General features: G+C 39.0%; 1 protein-coding gene across 2 annotated transcripts; it reads right to left on the reverse strand.

Annotated features, from left to right (window-relative positions):
* Nucleotides 1–380: 380 nt before the first annotated feature.
* Nucleotides 381–12,300, reverse strand: TMEM41B (transmembrane protein 41B). Of its 2 annotated transcripts, none has more exons than XM_052811292.1 (7): nt 12,092–12,300; nt 10,326–10,443; nt 9,055–9,183; nt 7,194–7,287; nt 6,199–6,303; nt 4,117–4,255; nt 381–3,258 (listed from the first exon to the last, which is right to left on the reverse strand). In XM_052811292.1, exons 1-7 carry the CDS (start codon nt 12,171–12,173, stop codon nt 3,089–3,091), a joined length of 837 nt encoding a protein of 278 aa, XP_052667252.1. In that variant the 5' UTR covers nt 12,174–12,300; the 3' UTR covers nt 381–3,088. The 2 variants fall into 2 exon arrangements, with proteins under 2 accessions (XP_052667252.1, XP_052667253.1); XM_052811293.1 differs by lacking the exon at nt 12,092–12,300 and adding an exon at nt 11,371–11,685.
* Nucleotides 12,301–19,306: the final 7,006 nt, after the last annotated feature.

The raw sequence follows: 19,306 nt of genomic DNA on the forward strand, positions 1-19,306 counted from the left end.
TAACAGAATATTAAGGGAAGGTGAATGAAGCTATAACAACTTTAGCACATGAGCCTTCCATCAGGAATTCATGCAAAAAAAAAAAAAAAAGGCAAATTATGCAAATGGTTCTATTTGAGAAGATAAAACAAGTTAGACCCAATTGCCTTTCACTGCAAAAAATAAAAACTTTTCAAAATTACTGTTGTATGTGAGAAATTAATTTCAGACAGAAAAGGAAGTTTACCTACATATTCTGAAATAAAGGTAGAAACAGAATGAATCTCATCTACAGCTGTAATCAGCTCAGTTTACTTTTTAATCCCTTTTAAACAGGTTAATAAAAAAAATTAAGCTTAGCAGGAAGTTCAGCATGCTTCATTGTACTCAAAAATACAATGTTTCATGTTTTATATAATAGCTTTATTATCAAATGGCAAGAGACATTTAGTAATGACATCATGCAGGTATCACAAATTCCAAAAGCTGAACAGGTCACCTAACAGCTTAAAATCCCTTGCAATTAAAAAACAAAGCTACATCTTCCTGATTTCCTGGTTTGTTTCATGGCAGCCACTGTTTTCCGGTCAAAGTGTTATGGCTATCTCTTGGATCACTTGCTGGATTCCCTAAAGGAAAGAATAGGCTAGTACAGTACTCCACAGCACAGTGCTTTTTTGCCTTTTTCACAAGGCCTTCCTTGCTCTTCACAACCCTCAGAAGTAGTCCTCATGGGGTAGGAAACCGCCTGAGGCCATTGGCAGCTGAAGATAAACACAGAAGGGACAGGTTAAAAAAACCGCTAGCGTTTTGCAAAAGGAAAGAACCTTATTTTCAACATTTCTAAGGTCTTAAGGCTTTTAGCCACTGTGATGGGAACCCAGCCTATGGCTGAAACACAACAGGTTTTTCAGTAACATAGCCTGATCCCATCTACACAGTGAAATGTAACTCAGTGAAAATGTCGATCGATAACATGATTCACATTAAATTGAAACACACTTCAGTTCCTTCTTTAGTGTCAAGGTTCCACCAAAACATTGGCTTTATACAGCATAGAAGGGATTTTACAACAGCATCTGTTATTGACCAGAAATTAAGACAAATTTTGAGAAAAGTCACTGGACAAAAAGTAGTAGGTAATTTATTCTGAGAGTTCACCTGCATGAAAAATTAACTATGCAGAAAAGTAGGCTGTAAATCTAGAGCAACTTCACACTCAATAGTCCAGGGGACACTTGCTCACAACAGCTAAATTCACACTCAAATTTCCTATGGAATAAATCCCCTGGGTAGATGGCCTCTGAGATTAGAACTGCAGCAATAAAAATAATCACTGTTCAGTTTTAAATGCCAATAAAGTACACTTTTATAGTAAATTCTAAACAACAAAATTGCTGAAGTTAAATGATCTTACAATAAACTTGCAAACAGAAGTGATATGAACTCCTTTATCTACCTAGCAAAAAATACCACTTACTGTGCAGCCTGGATTTAAATAAAAGACAAGTAGTGGATCAATAATATTTACTATATATTTACATGTAATACTGTGATGAAATGAAGGAGTCAATTAACATTATGTTACAAAATGAACAAAACCCTTTAAAGGTACCAGTACCTTTCACATTATCACATTTATGGAACTGTTCTCTTACATCTCAATGATCTATCATATGATGAGTTAACATGAGGATACAGAGAAATAAACCCTTGAATTGGAACATACGCAAATGTGTCAACTCCCATTTCAGCAAGATACTTCAGGGGAACCAACTTAAAACATATAAGCAGCACTGGTTTCAGTAGGATAAAAATTAAATGCACACCCCAGTTCCTTGCTGATCAGGGCCTCATTTTATGGGATTCCACTGACAACACAACAAACTACAACAGTTATAAGCATACACGGGGAGGTATCATATACCTTATTGAGTGAATATATATATTTCTACTTAAAGGTGAATCATAGCTGATTGCCCATTGCCAGTTACTGACTTAACAGACAATGGAATCATCCTTTCGATTTTATATACACTGACACAAGAGCCTTCTGTTACGTGATGCTTTGAACATTACTTGGAATCAGGTCTTTAATAAAGAACTGCACCAATTTGTGTACCTGACATTTCTTCTAGCTAATCAAGCTGCAATGGAAAATTTTATATTCTTTATATATTGCTTGAGAAATGGTAATATTACATTGCTTAAAGTTAAAAATTTCTAAATCACTTGAGAACTGAAAGTTTTATATAATCATATGATCATTTTCTTAAATTTTTTCTTAAATTGGCAGGATAAATCTATGCAAGCAAAATATTGGCAAAATAATCGACATTAAAAAATTAAAATTAGAACTTCGAAATCATCAGCCAGCCACGATAAAAATTCTAACCTGCTCTCTCCCTTCTTATATCCTCTCCCAGAATAAAACTTTACTGAGGACAAGAGGGAATGATGTGACACTTCACCTTTGTTAATCCAGTTAGTAAAGCAGATGTAGGTTCAAGTATTTAAATCCACACAGCACTAATAAATAGAAGTAAACAATCAGGATAAGAATATCATTGTAGTTAAAGTACTGCAAAAAACCTTTGTTTGAGTGAGCACCGTTATTATATTATGCTATTATTTTGGAACTCCCAAAGGCAAAAAAAGAAGAGAAATTTTGTTGATGAGAAATGTACTCAGACCGAATCACATGCAAGCCTACAGAGAATGTTACAAAACTGGACTGAATAATTAAGGGCTTCTTCCTGCAAGTTTTTGAAAGCATTATCTGTAGTTTATGTCTACATTACTATTTTGCTCTGCATGTAATCAGAGCAAAATGTTACATCTGTGTTTCCACTTCCCTCATCCTGAGGGCCACCCCCACCCCTACCCCCCACCTACCAAAGTAAAAGAGATGGTTTGGTTACAAAACTATATGCAGTACATTTCGGAACACAGTTCCTTCTATTTTAGGCCACATGTTCATTTAAAGACATTCTTATCAATCACAAGCCTCCCCTTTAATTGCTTAAGATCCAATAGAAAAGCAAATATACAAATATCAGAAGTGCTGATCCTGAGATGAAGTATGGGAAATTCTGGTCCGGTTTGATGCTTATTCAAACTTCTGTTTCAGTTTCTTCTGGAAGACAGCTGGTAGGATGGAGAGGATGGCTAGAATCATGAGAACAAAAACAGAGTTCCAGGAAACAGCTTCCCCTGCTGTTGTAAGTTGGTACAGCGTTGTTCCTGCCTTAATGGCTACAAAGGACGGTGGTGCCACACCTGAAGTGGAGAATTAGAAGGGTAGGAGGGCAAAGGAAGAAAAACCAGGTTGTTAGGGTGAAAAAAAAGGAAAAAAAAAATCATAGATTAGTCATCCAACTTTTAACACCAAAAATTTCAGACTTTGTTGCCTTGTACTTTTTTTTTTTAAAAGAGGGGTGTAAATATAAAATTCAAAGACAAAAAAAATTATCAAAAGAACTGTTTATATGCCATTTTAAATATTTTTAACACCAACTCAAACACAGAAGACTAAGAAATTAATCTCTACTCTTTAGCTCTGCAGATTTCAAGTTGTCTCTCTACAAACAGATTTAAGTTTATAAAGGAAAGATATGGGTTGTTTCCTAAGCAGATTAGAAAGTATTTGGAAAAATATGCCCATTACAAAACTAAAGTGTTTAGCACTACATTAGTTAAATTATGAATTCACTCCTAGGAAGATATATTACGATGAACAAAATGGAGTGGGAAGGGGAGAAACAATCCTTCAGCTCAAAGTCACATACATCCTCACACAATTATGCTGAGCTGAAAATACGAGCTTATATAAGTTCACAGAAGTATTATAGTCATGGAGCGGAACAAAAAGTTACTAAGAAAGTGTTCATATAATGTACGTTTCCTTAAGCAAGTAATTAGCCTGGGCTCATTATTGCTCATCCAGTACATCAGATAGTCCTGACTACTAAAATCTTTTGATGCTATAAGCTCCACACATCGAAAATACAATATTCTTGTGTAATCTTTCAACTGTCCAGTAGGTGGTGATCTCCGCTGAACAACGCATACAGAGAGACACTAATAATAACCCTTCTGGCTACCCCCAAACTGCAGTTCACTAACCAGAATTCTTACCTAGAAAAGTGCCAATGAAAAAAACTTTCAATGGCACATTAATTACAGGAGATGTTATATTGATAAACCAATTGGGAAGAAAAGGTGTTATTCTCAAAAATATTATGTAGTTAATGAGGTGTTCTCTGTGTCGTTCAACCTGCCAAAACAAAACCAAAAAAATTCAGTAAAAAAATCCCTGCCTTGAAAATACACAATTATTTTACTACTAGAGGTTTGTTGGGGGGGGGTGGAGGGTGTATCTTTTGCAGAAATTTACAAGTTGCAAACATAAAAATCAGTTAAACAATGAGTGACTCCAGGAAGAGTCATCAGTGAATCACCTGTCAAATAGTACTGAAGGTAGTCTGGAAATACCAGTCTGTGGTAGGAGCATGGTGATGATGTGTCTGAATCAGCCAACTTAAACAGCAAACAAGCAATTCAGCACAGCAGCAGGCCTAACTAACTTTAGCACAGCAACCTCTGCCTGTCTAACTGTAGCCCAATCAACACTGCCAGCTTATCATCCTCACCCTAAAGCTTTTGCAGGAACTAGCAATGAAGTTTGTTCCTCAACCCGTTCTGTCCTAATTCATGATCAAACTTGAAACACAGCTGTATTCTTCACTTGGAAACTTACCCAGGTCATGGCTCTGAAGCTCATCAGGTGGCTGCTGCCAGCACCGTTGCAAAACCTATCGACCCATACATTAGAACACCTAGCATCAACATTTACCCAGGAGCAACCACAATAGCCCCAACTTTATTTACAGTCCTAATTATATTCTCAAGTCTAGCCCAGCTCCTTACACTAGTACTGCAAAGTCTCTTCTCCTTCCAGCCTGGCTTTAGCACATCGGCCCTTTCAAACAAGAACTGTAACCCCAAACCAAGCTGTAAGCATAGCAAAGCACCCACCATTTCTGGCCTATCCTGGCAGACCTTCACTAAGCCTAAGCCTAAACATGGTCATCTGGCCCCAGTTGAAACCAAACCTGGTCTGACTGCAATTCCATCTGAAATCTCACGTAGCAACTCACCCCAGTCACGATCCTGTTTTTTCCCCCAACTTTAGCTTCAACTGCAACACTAAAGTCAGTAGTCCTGCTATCGTTCAGTAATACCATTGTGGGTTTTTTTTAATCTTAACGAAGGACAAATATTTAAACATTGATTAATCCTGTATATAAAATGTCTTAGCCCTCAAAATGCAAGCATGATACAGTCCAATTAACCTGGAAACAGTGAGATATGAGCTGCACATGTAATTACATAATTTTAAACCACATATCCAGTTCTGCTAATGGAAATAGTAACCATTTGCCACTCAGAATAGCCTCAAGATTATACTGCAATGTTAAGATTTACTTGGGTCAAGAGTCAAAATACTACTATGTTATTTAATAAGGTCAATTGTGCAGGACAGCTCCACATCTTACCTAATGAGGAACAAATTTAAAGTATTTTTGCGATTCAAAAATCTTGAACAGAACACATAGTTAGTTGTGCTTCATAATTGCCAGAAAAAGAAATCTGTTTGAACATGTTTCAGGGTATCAAAGCAAGAGACATGAGGTCAAAGAGTAATCACACTATGATTTTGTATTGCAAAAATCTTGAACTTCATCTGAGAATTAACACTTGCTGAAACTAATGTTACCAGACACTGTAAGAGAAAGTTTCTAAATGCTCCAACTACAATAACATCTTCAGATTAAGGTTTTGCAATCAGACATACTGCTATGGGTTTTCCTCCCCTATAAAAAACACAAACCCAGCCTTCATTAGTTTTGATGCGTAGAGAGCTATTACTTTAAATTGAAACTGGAGAGGTTTCCCATTGACATTGGCTAAACCAGGGGGGGTTATCAGTTGCAAACTCTTCCTAGGTAAAAACAGCTTCCTCCCCAAAAATACTATAAAACCAGGAATACCCCCCCCCCCGTTTAAAAACACTCAGAGAAAGTAATTGCACATTATCAAAAAGGAGTCAGAATCCTTTGTTTGTAATTAGATACATGAGCACAAGACCCCCTAGTTTTCCATGCTATTCCACTATACATTTTCTATCATAAATTTCAGCATCTCTAGAAACCTTACCTGTTCTGACCATTTTACTGCTTTTTCTGTTAAATATCTGTACACAACAGGACGTCCCACTAGGTATGAAAGCATATAGCAGAATGAAGCTCCAAGTCCTGAGCACTGAAAAAAAAAACAAAAAGACCAAAAAAAAAAACCCCAAACAAATGAGCAGAAACTCTACTTCATCTTAGCCTTATATCCCTATTAACTACTCTGGCTAGAAAGAGCCTGCTTCTGTGTGGCCCTCCACTGAGGCTGAAGGGCTCTCCTTCAGCAGTATGTACACACTCCCTAAAAACGTTTTTGACCCAAGACAGTTCCTTTATTTCCAAGGCATTTAGATCAATCTTAACATTCAAAGTAGACAATGTTGATTATTTATCAGTTAATATCGAGTGCTTCTGCAGTTTTAAGATTTTGAACAGTGAAAGCTTTGCAAATAAGGAGCACAATGGCATTGAAGACATTCAAACTTGAATTTCATCGACTTGCTCCTCCATACCTACTCAATTATCTCATTCTTACGTAGTAAGGCTCATTATGACTGCATCTTCTATACACGACATTTTTTGAAGCTTGTCAATAACATACATTTAATATCTTAAATTAAGCTTCTTGGGTATTTAAGGCATTTAAAAACAGATGTGTTTTGCAGTGCAATAATAAAAATGCAGTAATCATGTTCTGAAATTACAATCAGGTTCTGGTGGATGCTAGCCAAATTTAAAGTAAAGGAAACTCTGGCTGATTCACACTCAGGTGCCTCTTATTAAGAAAACTTGGAGAAACGGTTTAGTCTTTTGAATCATCACCAAATGCTACAGTGAATTTTGTGGGTAATACCATTCTCACAACAGAGCTGAATGAAAACTCATTCATTCCTCAGAAACTAAAGTATACCCCTACTTCACTCAGACTCTGATCATTTCAAACCAGAAGCTGTTCAGATGCTTCACTGTATTCCAAACAGTTTGTGAGGGCATATATTTCTACCTATTTTCCATACTTACCAGACAAACAAGAAACAAAGCCAGCGGGAAGGGGTAAAGAAACCCTGACAGGATGCTGAGAAATATAGACCCAGGAATAGCAAACGTTTGCAAGCTGGATGCATCTCGGTTAAGAAAAAGAAACATTTTTAAAAAGCTACCCAATTCTGAATTTTATAAGCAGTCAGGATAAATACTACAATTTGTAAAAGCATAAATATAAATAGGCATATTCTCTAAAGATCCTTACTTCAAAATACATTTGCAAAGTAGCACAAGAAGCCCAAGCACAAAGAAACAAGGGGTAGATTCATCATTACACATAGAAAAATAAGTCACTAAATAAAAGCTGTACTACAGTTTTCTCGTTATCTGTGCTACAATTGACACTGGGGATTTATTGTGACATTACAGGAAATGCATACTTCTGATTTTACATTGTTGACTGCAGATATGCAGATTTCAGTTATTCTTTCTGAAAAGCTCACAGAACTCTCCGAGCCCATACCTACTATGAGTTTCATGGAAGACTGACAGGTATGAAGGCAATTACGACTTCCTCACAAATAGGCATGTGCAATCACTAGATAACCAGGATACACAATCACTAATTTCAGTCAGAATTTTTCAAAAGGGCAAAAATTAAGTTTCTGCAGTGTAAGCAAACATGCTGCTGAGCTTAAGGCTTGCTAGGCATCCTTAAGACTATGATGTATTGCCCACTTTGGATAGAAATCTTATAAAGCAAAAAAAAAATATGCACACTATTTTATCTGAGTTGAATTGACTGAAGTATCAAAAAGCCAACTAATCTTCCTTTATATTAAGTCCATTACAACCAGTACAGCTTTTTTTCTAAGCAAGTGTCAAGGTTCTGAGTTAACTGTAACATACTTGTCAACTGATCACAGTCTATTGCTGACACAGTAAATGTCGTCACATCAGCTGATATAGTAGTTCAATCAACAGCCAATTCTGTTCTACTACTTATTAATATATAAACTCTAACATTTTAATTGTCTTCATAAATCTATTCTTTGTGAACTACACTTAAAAAGAATGAGCTAGAGGATAATTACTAATGGCACATTCAGCACTGATTTTTCTCCAAGTTATGAAAGCCTCCTGCATTAAACTATGAAACAGACCTCTTATACAGCTTTTTAAAGTTATTAACCTTTAGTTAAGTGTTCCAGTTAAGAGTGTGTTTAATGATTAATTAATACATTCAGCACTCAGGAAAAAAGTTAACACAGAACACAGGTAGCCTTTGCGTCTCCCTAGACAGAAAGTACTTCAGAAATTTAGTGCTCTCAAAGAAAATAGAGATTTGTTTTTTGAATGTAGGCACTGCAGAGATGAAAGAAGGCTCAAAATGCTTTCCTTGTGAAATGCTGTAAAATATCCTGTAAATTACTCTTATATGGCACTTTTGAATGTTTCAAGGAAGAACAGTGCAGTAGTCTCAGTCTTCCTTTAGAATCAACAGCAATTTCTAACTGGCAATTCAGTTTGCAATTTAAAAAGTTAGTGTAACACTAAAATGAGACCAAGTCTAATACCAAAGCTAAAAATCCGGTCCATAACAGACACAGTCAAGGTGAAGCTGCATGCAAATCCCCAACAGCACTTACTACTATACATGCACACATCAATTTCCTTCTACTCAATCCTTTCTTACAGTCGAAAAAGCATACTGAAACACAGAAGAAATTTTTTTAGGTTCAAAGATTTTGGAATATTTGTGTCTATTTATAAACATACCTAGGTTATGTTAGCCTCCTTCACCCATGATCGAGAATTTGTAAGTTTGTATTTTTCATTTCTTTTTCAGAGAAATATGACTACATCTAAACTGCCTTTTATATCATAAAAAGGATACAAAACATATGTGGCAAAATAAGCCACTAATACTTGAACATAAAATGTGTCCTTATATTTGGACAGGACTTTTCCCAAGGCCTTTGCATCATCCATATCTCTAGGAACCTTTATACATTCTCTTTCTTCTCTGGGGAAAAAAAAAAAAAAAAAGCAAGCCAGAATGGTGGTAAATATAATCAAACAGCATAGTAAAATTATTTACTGACTATATAGATAATTAGATACACCACACCACTAGACTACAACCTCAGCAAACAAACTATGATTATTGTTGTGATAATGTTCTCAGATGAACACTTAATATTTACAGTGTGTTTTGTATTAGAAAATCCTCAATTTTAGGTACTTGCAAACCATATTTTTTTATTCATTACAATAACCTGCTTCATTTCTAGGATTATTTTTTCTTCTTACCAAGTACCGATCAGAAAGAAATAATTACTCAAACCAAACCTTGGCAACTGAACAGCGGTCAACATTTCAGCCAAAACCAACTGTAACTGCCTCAACGCTAGGGTCATAACATTTGAAGTGCAACAAGAGCAGCAGAGCTTTACCTCACAAACAAACAAAGCTTTAAGAGCAAAATCTCATGTCACACCTTAATCTGGTGCAACCCTGGGCAGCATAGTTGAGTGTCCTCTCTTCCTCTGTATCAGACTTAGTGATTGGACTGTTGCAAACTGAACTTGTTGAGCAAGTTAATCAGACAGAAAATTAACTACTAAAAGAAAAAAAGAAAATTGTCAGACAAGCAGGCTTCCATCTTGTCAAACTATCTACCTTCCCAACACAAGTACTAGATACAACAAAAAGGAGGAAAAGGGAACGTGAAGCTTAGATATGAAGGAAGAAGGATGCCCCTTTTGATAACAGCCTCCAGTTATACCAGTGCACAAGGCATTTTAAAATAAACCTAGCCCTAACCAAGCATGTTTTGGCACTCAACTGAAGAAGGTTAAGAACACAGTGAGTTATCCTTGCTAATGTGACAGGGGATAACTTTTCAAAACATAGTATCTCAACTGTGCAACAGAAACCCTAGGTCAAGTACAACTCTGTTTACACAGATCCTACCAGTTAGTATTTCAATATTAAGCTTTGTGTCCTGACATTCTAGGTTATAAACTCAAATTCCCTTTTAAAAAAATAAGGTTATGTCTATAATTAACTCATGTCAGTTTAAAAATCACTTAACCCCACATAGGCTCCTCTACAATTTGATACTGAATGAAAAGCAAACAAATTAATCTTTCCTGACATACTTACTCACTAAGTTGTGGGAAATTTTTATATACTAGGAACATAAGGAAAGCAGCTGATAAGAAGATGGACACTAAAATAAGAAGTGACGTCCGAGCTGATCCACCTTCTGCCTGAGCTTTCCCTGAAATTAAACAAAAACAAAGTTAAATAACCAAACCAAAACAACAACAAAAAGAAAACCCTCACATCTTATAACAGATTTCAAACTTGTACTTTAAGGAAACGTTAAGTGAACATTTCTCTGTGAACATAATCTTCCCACCAATGCTTTCAATAACATATACAACACATTGCTCACATTCCCTGAAAGCTATCAAACAAATATGAGGTTCTTACGCTGGCAAACATCCTATAGAAGTCAACTTCTATGATCTGTAATATTTTAAGCCTGAATTAATAAATAAATTTGTAAAGAGAAAAAAGAGCAAAACAAAGCAAGTCATACATATTTTTTCCTTTCTGACAGAAATCTTCCGCCAGTCTAGTTAACTAGAGTTTCAACTCAAAGTTAAAACTTCAGTATGTACAATGCAACTTTGAAACGTGCTCATTAACAGATTTTTTTTCTTTTTTCTCCTAAGAAAGACCACCAGGCACAGCCACCAGCCAGTTAGGTGAGACACACTCATCAGGAGAAAACATATGTAAACACACACACACAAGCCTGAGATATGAAGATTACAGTTCTCAGACTTGGGATTACACATATTTTACACTCATATAAAAAGACTTCTCTTGTATACGTCCATGTAAGTTTTTATTAGCCTTTAAATTCTTGTGTAAAGGATGTAATGGGAATATAATAAGTGACACACTTACATTTTAGGTCTCTTCTATACTTTAGATTTTTACCAATATGACTATATATGCAATAGACTGATTAGCACAAGTACAGCTATACACACAAAGAATTTTAAACAGAAAAATAAACAGTAAGAAGTCTCTGCATCCACACTAGAGTGTGTATGCGTGCACATATCAAAACACTCTCTCTCCTCAGACACTGCTAGGCTAGCACAACTTTGTGGCGAGCGTCAGTCTCGGTCACCTGAAGAACACAAAAAATGCCACGGCTGTATTTTCATTCGTAGGTGCTGGTGGCATGACTACAATGCCAACGCACAATATTCAAGCGGGTCGCACTGCCACCTCACTGTTGTGAAACACAGCGAAAGGATGATGAAACCCACGGATGAAACAGAGCCGACTGGACGAGCTGGCAATTTTACTCGCTTTAATGTTTTTCACTCTGAGGTCAGCGTGATCCCACAGGTGTGCACTGGCTCTGCTAAGGCCGAAGGCAGCATCCCCGTAGCACTCACAAGCACGAATAACTCACCCGTGGTTATTTTAATAACATATTCTTCAGAAAGGAAAAGAAAATTAAAAAAAAAAAGAAACAAAAACAACAACGGAAAAAAAAAAACTCAGAGGACGAAAAAGGAAAATACAGCGAAGTGCACTTTCTGCCACTGCCCCTTTTTGCACTACAGCCGCACCGCCGGTGGAACAACACACACACACACGAAACCCACGCGCGTTTCCTCATTACCGTGTGTGTGGGACGGGCTGCTGCTCCATTTCGACCCCCGGCCCTGCCGCGGGTAGCGGCTGACAGGCCCCGCGAGACGGGAGCCTGCCTCACCGCCCCCCCGCCCCGGCCCCGCTGAGGCGGCCGTGCTGCCGCTCTCCCGCCCAACCGACCGCGCCGGCCGGTGGACCGTTTTGAGGAAGAGGTCTCGCGCTCCCGCCGCCCCAACCCCCGGCACCTTCTAGAAGCTGCCGCTGGTGCCTGGCGCTCTCCGCCGCCGCTTGGCAAGGCCCGCGCTCCGCCGCCCTCCGCTGCGCCATGACTCCGCGTTACCCCGGGGCCCGCCGGCCGGCGAATCGAGGTCAAGGCAGGCCTCGCCGGCACCGAGAACGGCGGGAAGGAGGCGGGGCGGGACCGGCCGCTCCTCCTCACCCCACCGGGTCGCGGTCGCGCTCCCGCCCCCGCCGCCGCACAACGCATGCGCTGCTGCGGCGTGCCGCTTTTCCGAGAGGCATTACGGGCTTGCGCTTCTGCGCCGTGATATACGGGAGCACGTGGCGGGCTTCACGTCGTGAAATGCGGCGGTGGGTTAGTGACGGTAAATACGGTAACGCCTCCTCTCTGGGACCGTCCGTATGGGTATATACGGTAATTGGGAGTGCGCTCAATAGGGGTGAATACGGTGCGGGGTGCCCCTCAGCGCGGCGGGGTGGTGGCGCCCCAGCCCGGTCTCCTCGGCCTCGGCTGGACATAAAGGCCGATCGTGCCTGCGGGCAGCAGGATAAACCCGCCTGCGGGCCTGGTTTGTCTCGGTAACGGCGTGAGAGCGGCTTTACTTCTGTGAGCGGGGGCGGGAGCTTCCCTCAGAGAGAGGGCGGCGAGAGCCTCTCGGCGGGCGCTGCGGGCGGTTGGGTCTCCGGAGCAGCGGTGGGCTGTGAGGGAAGGGGAAACCTCATTGGATTTTTACAGTTAGGTGTTTAGGTTTTCGAGCCGGCTTGTTCCTCTCTTTCGAGAAGAAAGCTTGAGTGCGCTGTTTCAAACGAGCCGGACTGGTCTTTCCCGGGAGGGAAGAAAACTCCACTAGCTGTCTCGGGATTTTCTTCATGTCTCTTTCTGTCAGTAAGAAGGTTTGAAATCCCTCAGCAAAGCTAGAGCGTCATGTCCCGATGTTCACAGATTCCTTGGCATTCAAGCCGAATCTGACGTCGAAGCACCTATTTCTTCATGCACTCTTGGCAGCAGGACATCTGTTAACCTTTCAACTCTCCCCACCAGCGAGAAGTGTTACAGTAAGCGTTCTCCAGAGAACGCTCTGAAACTGTGCAGACAACACACATTGCATAAGCTTCTGGGCAGACTTGTTGGCTGAGGGAGGTAGGGGGACACACGATCTCCCCTCTTCCAACTGTATCTACTTATAAATCTCTAGTCCTTCTTCAGGGTCTTCTAGAAAGGAAGCTCTTACAAGAGAGCTGGACACCGTTCTAAGACTTAACTTCAGGCTCATTTATCTGAATACTCTGGCTGCAACTAACTTTATACCATGAGTAAACATGTCTTTTAAAATGGCTTGTACAGGATACAACAGATAAGTAATTATATAGCAGTAGAATTTTACAGATTGTATTTCCTGAGATCATAGATCTTTATAAAGCAGTGAGGAAGATGCAGTTCAGCACACAGCAGGCCTCTTAAAAGTGTTGCTTTATTGCCACACTGTACAAAAAACCACTCATGTTACAGTGTGTCTACAGCAGGTCTATGATTCATTTAAGATCTAAATAGTCTAATATGCTACTACACAAGTACAGCCCCTGCCAAATCCAGTGGGAGGAAATAATCCAAACTATAAATTGTGATCAGATTCCAAATAAAGCTTCAACTCAAGAGCAGATTCCACATGAAGCCTTAATTTACTCAGAATTTCTTACATTTAGAATCAAATTATGTAAAATTATTTCATTAAATCATGTAATTCACTATTTTAATGTTTTTAATTGGTATTTCAGTAATGCTAGTGCCCTGAGGAGCCAGTCAGGTCTATGAACTTGTTGCTCTGGGCATTGGTGCCAGATGATAGAATCCTTTGTTTTTTCAAACCCTTTCACTAGAAAATTGTACATACTAGCAGGATGGGAATTGCTGACACCGTAGCAGATAGCATTTTTTCCCCTATTGTAAATGCACATCATGTTTGTCATCTCTCTTTGATTATCCCATTGCTTCTGGTACTCCAGGTAAAATGATTCAAACACTGAGACTTCTTTCTTGTCTGGATAACTTCTGACAAAACATCAAATAGATACTAAACTGAAGAATGTTGGAAGTAAAATTGTAAATCAGATTATTATGCAGAAAATTGTTTACCAAGTCATCTTGAAACCAAGGAGAAAAAGCACATACTGAAAGATGTAAATAAAATACATACCGCAATTTAAAAGCTGTAGAGTAGATTCTAAATGCTGCAAGGGCTTTCTCTTATTTTGGTGTAGTGGTTTGCACAGTGGGGCATGAATCCCAGTTTGGCATGTTTGTTGTTCTGTAATCACTCAGAGCCAGGGAGTCTGGCAGAGCCTGCCTCAGTGGATGTCTAACTTCTAATTAACCTGCTTTGTACTGTGTAGCCCCTCTGCGTTACCCAAATGCAGGTAACCTGACAGCACAGATGATAGGGCTAACATCTGACTCTTGCTAAATTCTCTACAGTTCCCACTGTCCAAGACACCACTGTAAGACACACAACAAACAATTACAGCAATACAAATTTGCTCCATGTTTCCCCTTCTACTTAGTACAAGTGCATGGCCTGCAGATGGTTCCCAGGATGCTGATTCTTCAGTAATCTCCCAGTGTTAGTATATATCTCATTAAAAATAGAGATGATAACTCTAATCAACTCAGCGTTACGGAGCTCCAGCTTTCTGAATTGCTGCCAGAGTGAAATTTAGGGATTCATAACTAGATCACTTTGAAGTTGAAATATACTGCATAAGTGATATTTGTTAGACTAGATTATCAGAAGACTCTCAGACTGTCTGTTTTATGCTGTTCTTGGTTCCCCTTAGGAGGGATACTGCTGTTGTGAATGTGTTGGCTATTTTACTAAACATTGAAACTGTCAGTGGTATTTAGTATCTGCTGACAATTTAAATAGTCACCTCTAAGATGTCCACACCTGACAAATATCAGCAGAACCTTTGCATTCACTCAGGAAAAAAAAGGGACATGTCTGGGGAATGTTCCTTAGGACTCACTCTGTAAATAAAATAACTCAGAACCTCTATTTAAAACATTAAATTAGATTCATTTACTGGAAAGAAAGCAAAGAATGAAAAATATCACCATAAGCCACATCCCTTACGTGTTCAGAAGAGAAAGAGTTTTGGTAACTGGAACTCAGTGTGTGATCAAGGAAACTTCTGACACATGGTTGAGATAAGCACTGCTGGAAACAGCTTCACTCCATAGTGTACTGAGAACGATAGCTGTGGACTGAAAATAGATTTACTCTCTTCACATATAAAGTATCCTCAATACATAATGTATAACTTCATAAACAACATAAAATCTCCTCTGTCTTTGGAGCTTCTTTCCCAGCCCCTCGTGACACAGAACATATGCTGCACAATACTGTGTTCAGCAGAGAAAGAATGATAGAAGTGCTCTGGTCTCCAGCTGGAGTTTGCTCAGTGGCTTTACCAGTGAGAGCAACACTCTCTGTACTTGGAGGCTGTGGACCGAATAAGGAAAGTACCCACAAGCTTTATATGAATTGGTTTTTGGAAAATAGATATATCTTAAACTCAGAATATTAGTTCTTTCAAATTCTATGTGAACCAAAAAGAAAAATGCCTTTTTTGACCTGCTGGAAAGAAACAAAATATATTGCCAACTACTAGGGTGGCAGCTAAGTGGTCAGCTCTGTGAAGTCACTTCCTTCTGTGGGTGGTTGGATGGAACGCTTTATTTTTATCAAATTGAAAAAGATGTCTTCCCACAGCACAAAAAACTTGTATTTGCTTCTTTTTTAAATCACGCCTAGATGGACTGATGGAGCATGTGTCACATGGCTGAGTCATTGACACTGCCAATGCTTTGTAGAGTGAGTCATGCTAATTGTCAGCAAGAGGAAGGAGAAAGAGAGACTGAGAGTGATCCTACTCCAGAGAGCTTCTAGCTGACAATTATCAAAGACGGGAGCATTAATCAATAAGTAAATCATAGGTTTAATTTCTTAAGGAGGAGAAGTGCAGATTTAGAACCCTTTTCTCCTGCTTTCCCTTATTATGATCTTCTTTCTGACCACCACAAAGAAAACTGCATTGTTTTAACGTTTTCATGATGTATAAATATGGCAAGAAATTACTCTGTTGCAACTAACAGTTTAAACTTTAGAATAAAGCAGCTGATTTTGCTTTACACAGAGCAGGGAGCTACTTTGCTGGCATCTCAGAGAGGCAGTAGCTTGCGAAAAGAAACAGTAACAACCCAAAAGGCAATGACACCAGAACTCACCTCCCTGCCTGAGACCATTCCCAGGACAGCGATGGAGTGCCCAGCTGTAACATTTAGCTGGACAACCTTCCAGGTTCAGAGTGCCTGCTATTCCCCATGCCCGCTCGTAAGCCATTGCAGAGCCTGAACACTGTTCCAGCAGAAACATGTGCAGAGACAGCATGATTGGTCTCATCATTCCTTACGTTTCTTGAAAAGGACTTTGCATAGGTGCTTTCTTCCTGTACTTCCTCCCTGGCCTGGTTAGGATTGGGGTGGACAAAGCCTGAAGTTTATGAGCGCTCAGCATATTGTCTCTGGTTGGTTTTGAGTCTGTCATGGCTCAGTGATGGTGCCAAGTTGTCTCTCAGCATGGATGCTGGGTGTTGCATGCTGAGGTGACAGTGACTTCCCAAACACAACAGTAATCCCAAAGAAAGAGAAAGTACATTGCTTGAACCAGTTCAGAAAGGAGGGTAGCCAGAGGCCTTCCTCTTGGAGCACCGATGTGGAAAGAAGCTGGCAAAGAAGAGTCTGATACAGTCATTCTGAGGCAACTACAAGAGGTCTGTAGTATAGCAATACATACATGCAATACCTAGGAGTCTGCTGGAGTTATAATTGCCTTATCAAAAGTTTTGAACAAAATCATGCTAGCAGATCCATTTTTAATCAACAAAGGAATTTGTTTTCTGTGGCAGATGCATTTTTTTATTCCACCTTTGCCTTAAAAAAAGATTTACAGTCCTGTGAAACCTGTATCTGGGGTGTAAGTGTTAACCAATGGAGTTATACCCTTGTAATTCTCCAAGCTGTGCAGGTGTAATTGTTATATTAAAGATCTTTCCCCAGCTTCATTTATATCACTTGGGAAGAAAATCAAGACAACAAAATCAAATATACAACTACACTAATGTAACTAGTAAACTAATCTGAAGTACACTTAGCGATTTTGTTTGTTTACTAACTTCAATGAATTTGTTTAAAGATACTATTAGTATGGCATATGGACATTGTTCCAAAAAGTTGGCATTAATGTAATTAAAGCACATCTAAATTAATTTAGCTGTATAGATGCAATGTTCATATATAAACAAGCTTTAACAGTTAAGAATTTTTGAGAGAGTCCACTTCTCAGTTCTCGCAAGTATGATTTTGCTGGAGTACAATTAAAAATGCTTGAGTACTGTGTAAACCAAGCAATACCTGTCAGACATTAAACCTCTAACATTTATTTGATTGTCATTCTATCCAAATTCTAATTTAAACCAAAAAAAACTATGTCCTTTGCAAGGAATGGGGTTTGTGTGTTTTGATGAGCTCATACTTCATATTTTCGTTAGTTATGATAAAGTTTGAGAATGTAACACGAATAAGCATCTGCACAGAAGACAAGTTAAGATGGAATGCACTGATTAAAATGAACAGAAAAATGTCACCAACAAGTGAGATAAATAAAAATAACCACATATTTGTAGCTGGATAGCTCTGTTTGTGTGAATGAAGGATTAGAAGTATCTTGGTGCCAGAAGAAGAGGCAATGAAAGCTTTTATTTATAAAAGTCAGTGCTCAAGGACAGAAGCTGAAAAATATATTAAACAGAAAGTGAGAACAAAACTTGTAAGCATTAAAATGAGTTGAATCTGAACTCCAGAATCATAAATGTTCAGATTTGTTTCTCTCCTGGTATTTTTTTATAGAAGGTATGTTTTTTAACTCCTATTGTCCATTTTATGTACAGTTATACATTTTGTGTACATACTGTACATATGTACCTACTGTACTGTAGGTACACACTGTACAGATTTATGTGCAAATGTACAAAATGCACATTTTTAATAGTATGTACCTGTTTTTATTACTGCTTAATTAATTAGAAACACAGTAAGGTGGATAGCTATGATGTTTCTATCCCAAAAGGTAAAAATAAAAGCCAGATTCTCACTTCTGATGCAGCTCTTGTTCCTGATTAATAGTTCATAGATCACCTTAAATAGCCAGCTACATTTTTTTTTCTATATCGCAGGTGCCAATGGTGTGCCTGAAGTGGGGAAAGAGACTTTTCTGGTTAGTCTGCTCATATCCTCTATCTGAATGCAAGAAGACAGGAATTAAAGGTTATTTTGTCTTGCTGCAAATTAAGAGTGAAACATACCCTGTAATGAGTTTATGCCATCCCACAAAGGGTCATGAAAGCTCCGTCAGGTTCTTTAGATGTCATATCAACCTTCAGAGGCCTTACTTCTAATTCTACTGCGGTTTTTTTCCCCAGACTCAGAAAGACTTTCCCTAAAAAGACAAAGCTCTTATTAAAAAAAAACTGGAAAAGAGGAAGTTCTCATCACAGTACAGGGAATTTCAAGTGTCCTCCTGGCAGAAATAAGTAACTTACTGTTTGTAACAGGAAGAGGGCTGAACAACTCCACCTCACTGTTGATTACCTCATCCCACCTCTTAGTCTACCCTGCAGCGTCTGAGTTCTGGGAACAGGCTCAGGCAGAAAATATGTTGAAGAGTTCAGCCAATGTCAGCTCTTTAAGATAGGTAGCAAGGGAAGTAAAAATATTTCCAAAGCAGGAGAATCTTCCTGGCACCTTATTCTTGCTCAGTGTCTATTTCTTCAAAGCTCCCTGTGGGCACCTGTGAAGCACAGCACAACCCACACATAGTGGAGCACAGCGCTGTAGGAGGAGGCCAACATGAGCAGCAGTCCAAATCACGGACAGATAAAAGGGAGGCAGCGCAAGAGGAGAGTGAGTATGCGGACGTGCAAGGAGAGTCCTTGCTTGACTCAAAAACAGCTGCGCAAGACTTCAGTCATGCAGTGCTTATCCGCAGTTGAGGTATTTATAATCTGGCGTTTATTACTTGTGATAACTATCACATTTGTAAATCTCCATGCAGAGAATGTATATGCCTTTATTCTGGGATACACCCGTTAGTCGTGATTCATATTTA

This window comes from Harpia harpyja, chromosome 16 (genome assembly GCF_026419915.1).
Source record: "Harpia harpyja isolate bHarHar1 chromosome 16, bHarHar1 primary haplotype, whole genome shotgun sequence".
NCBI lineage: Eukaryota > Metazoa > Chordata > Aves > Accipitriformes > Accipitridae > Harpia > Harpia harpyja.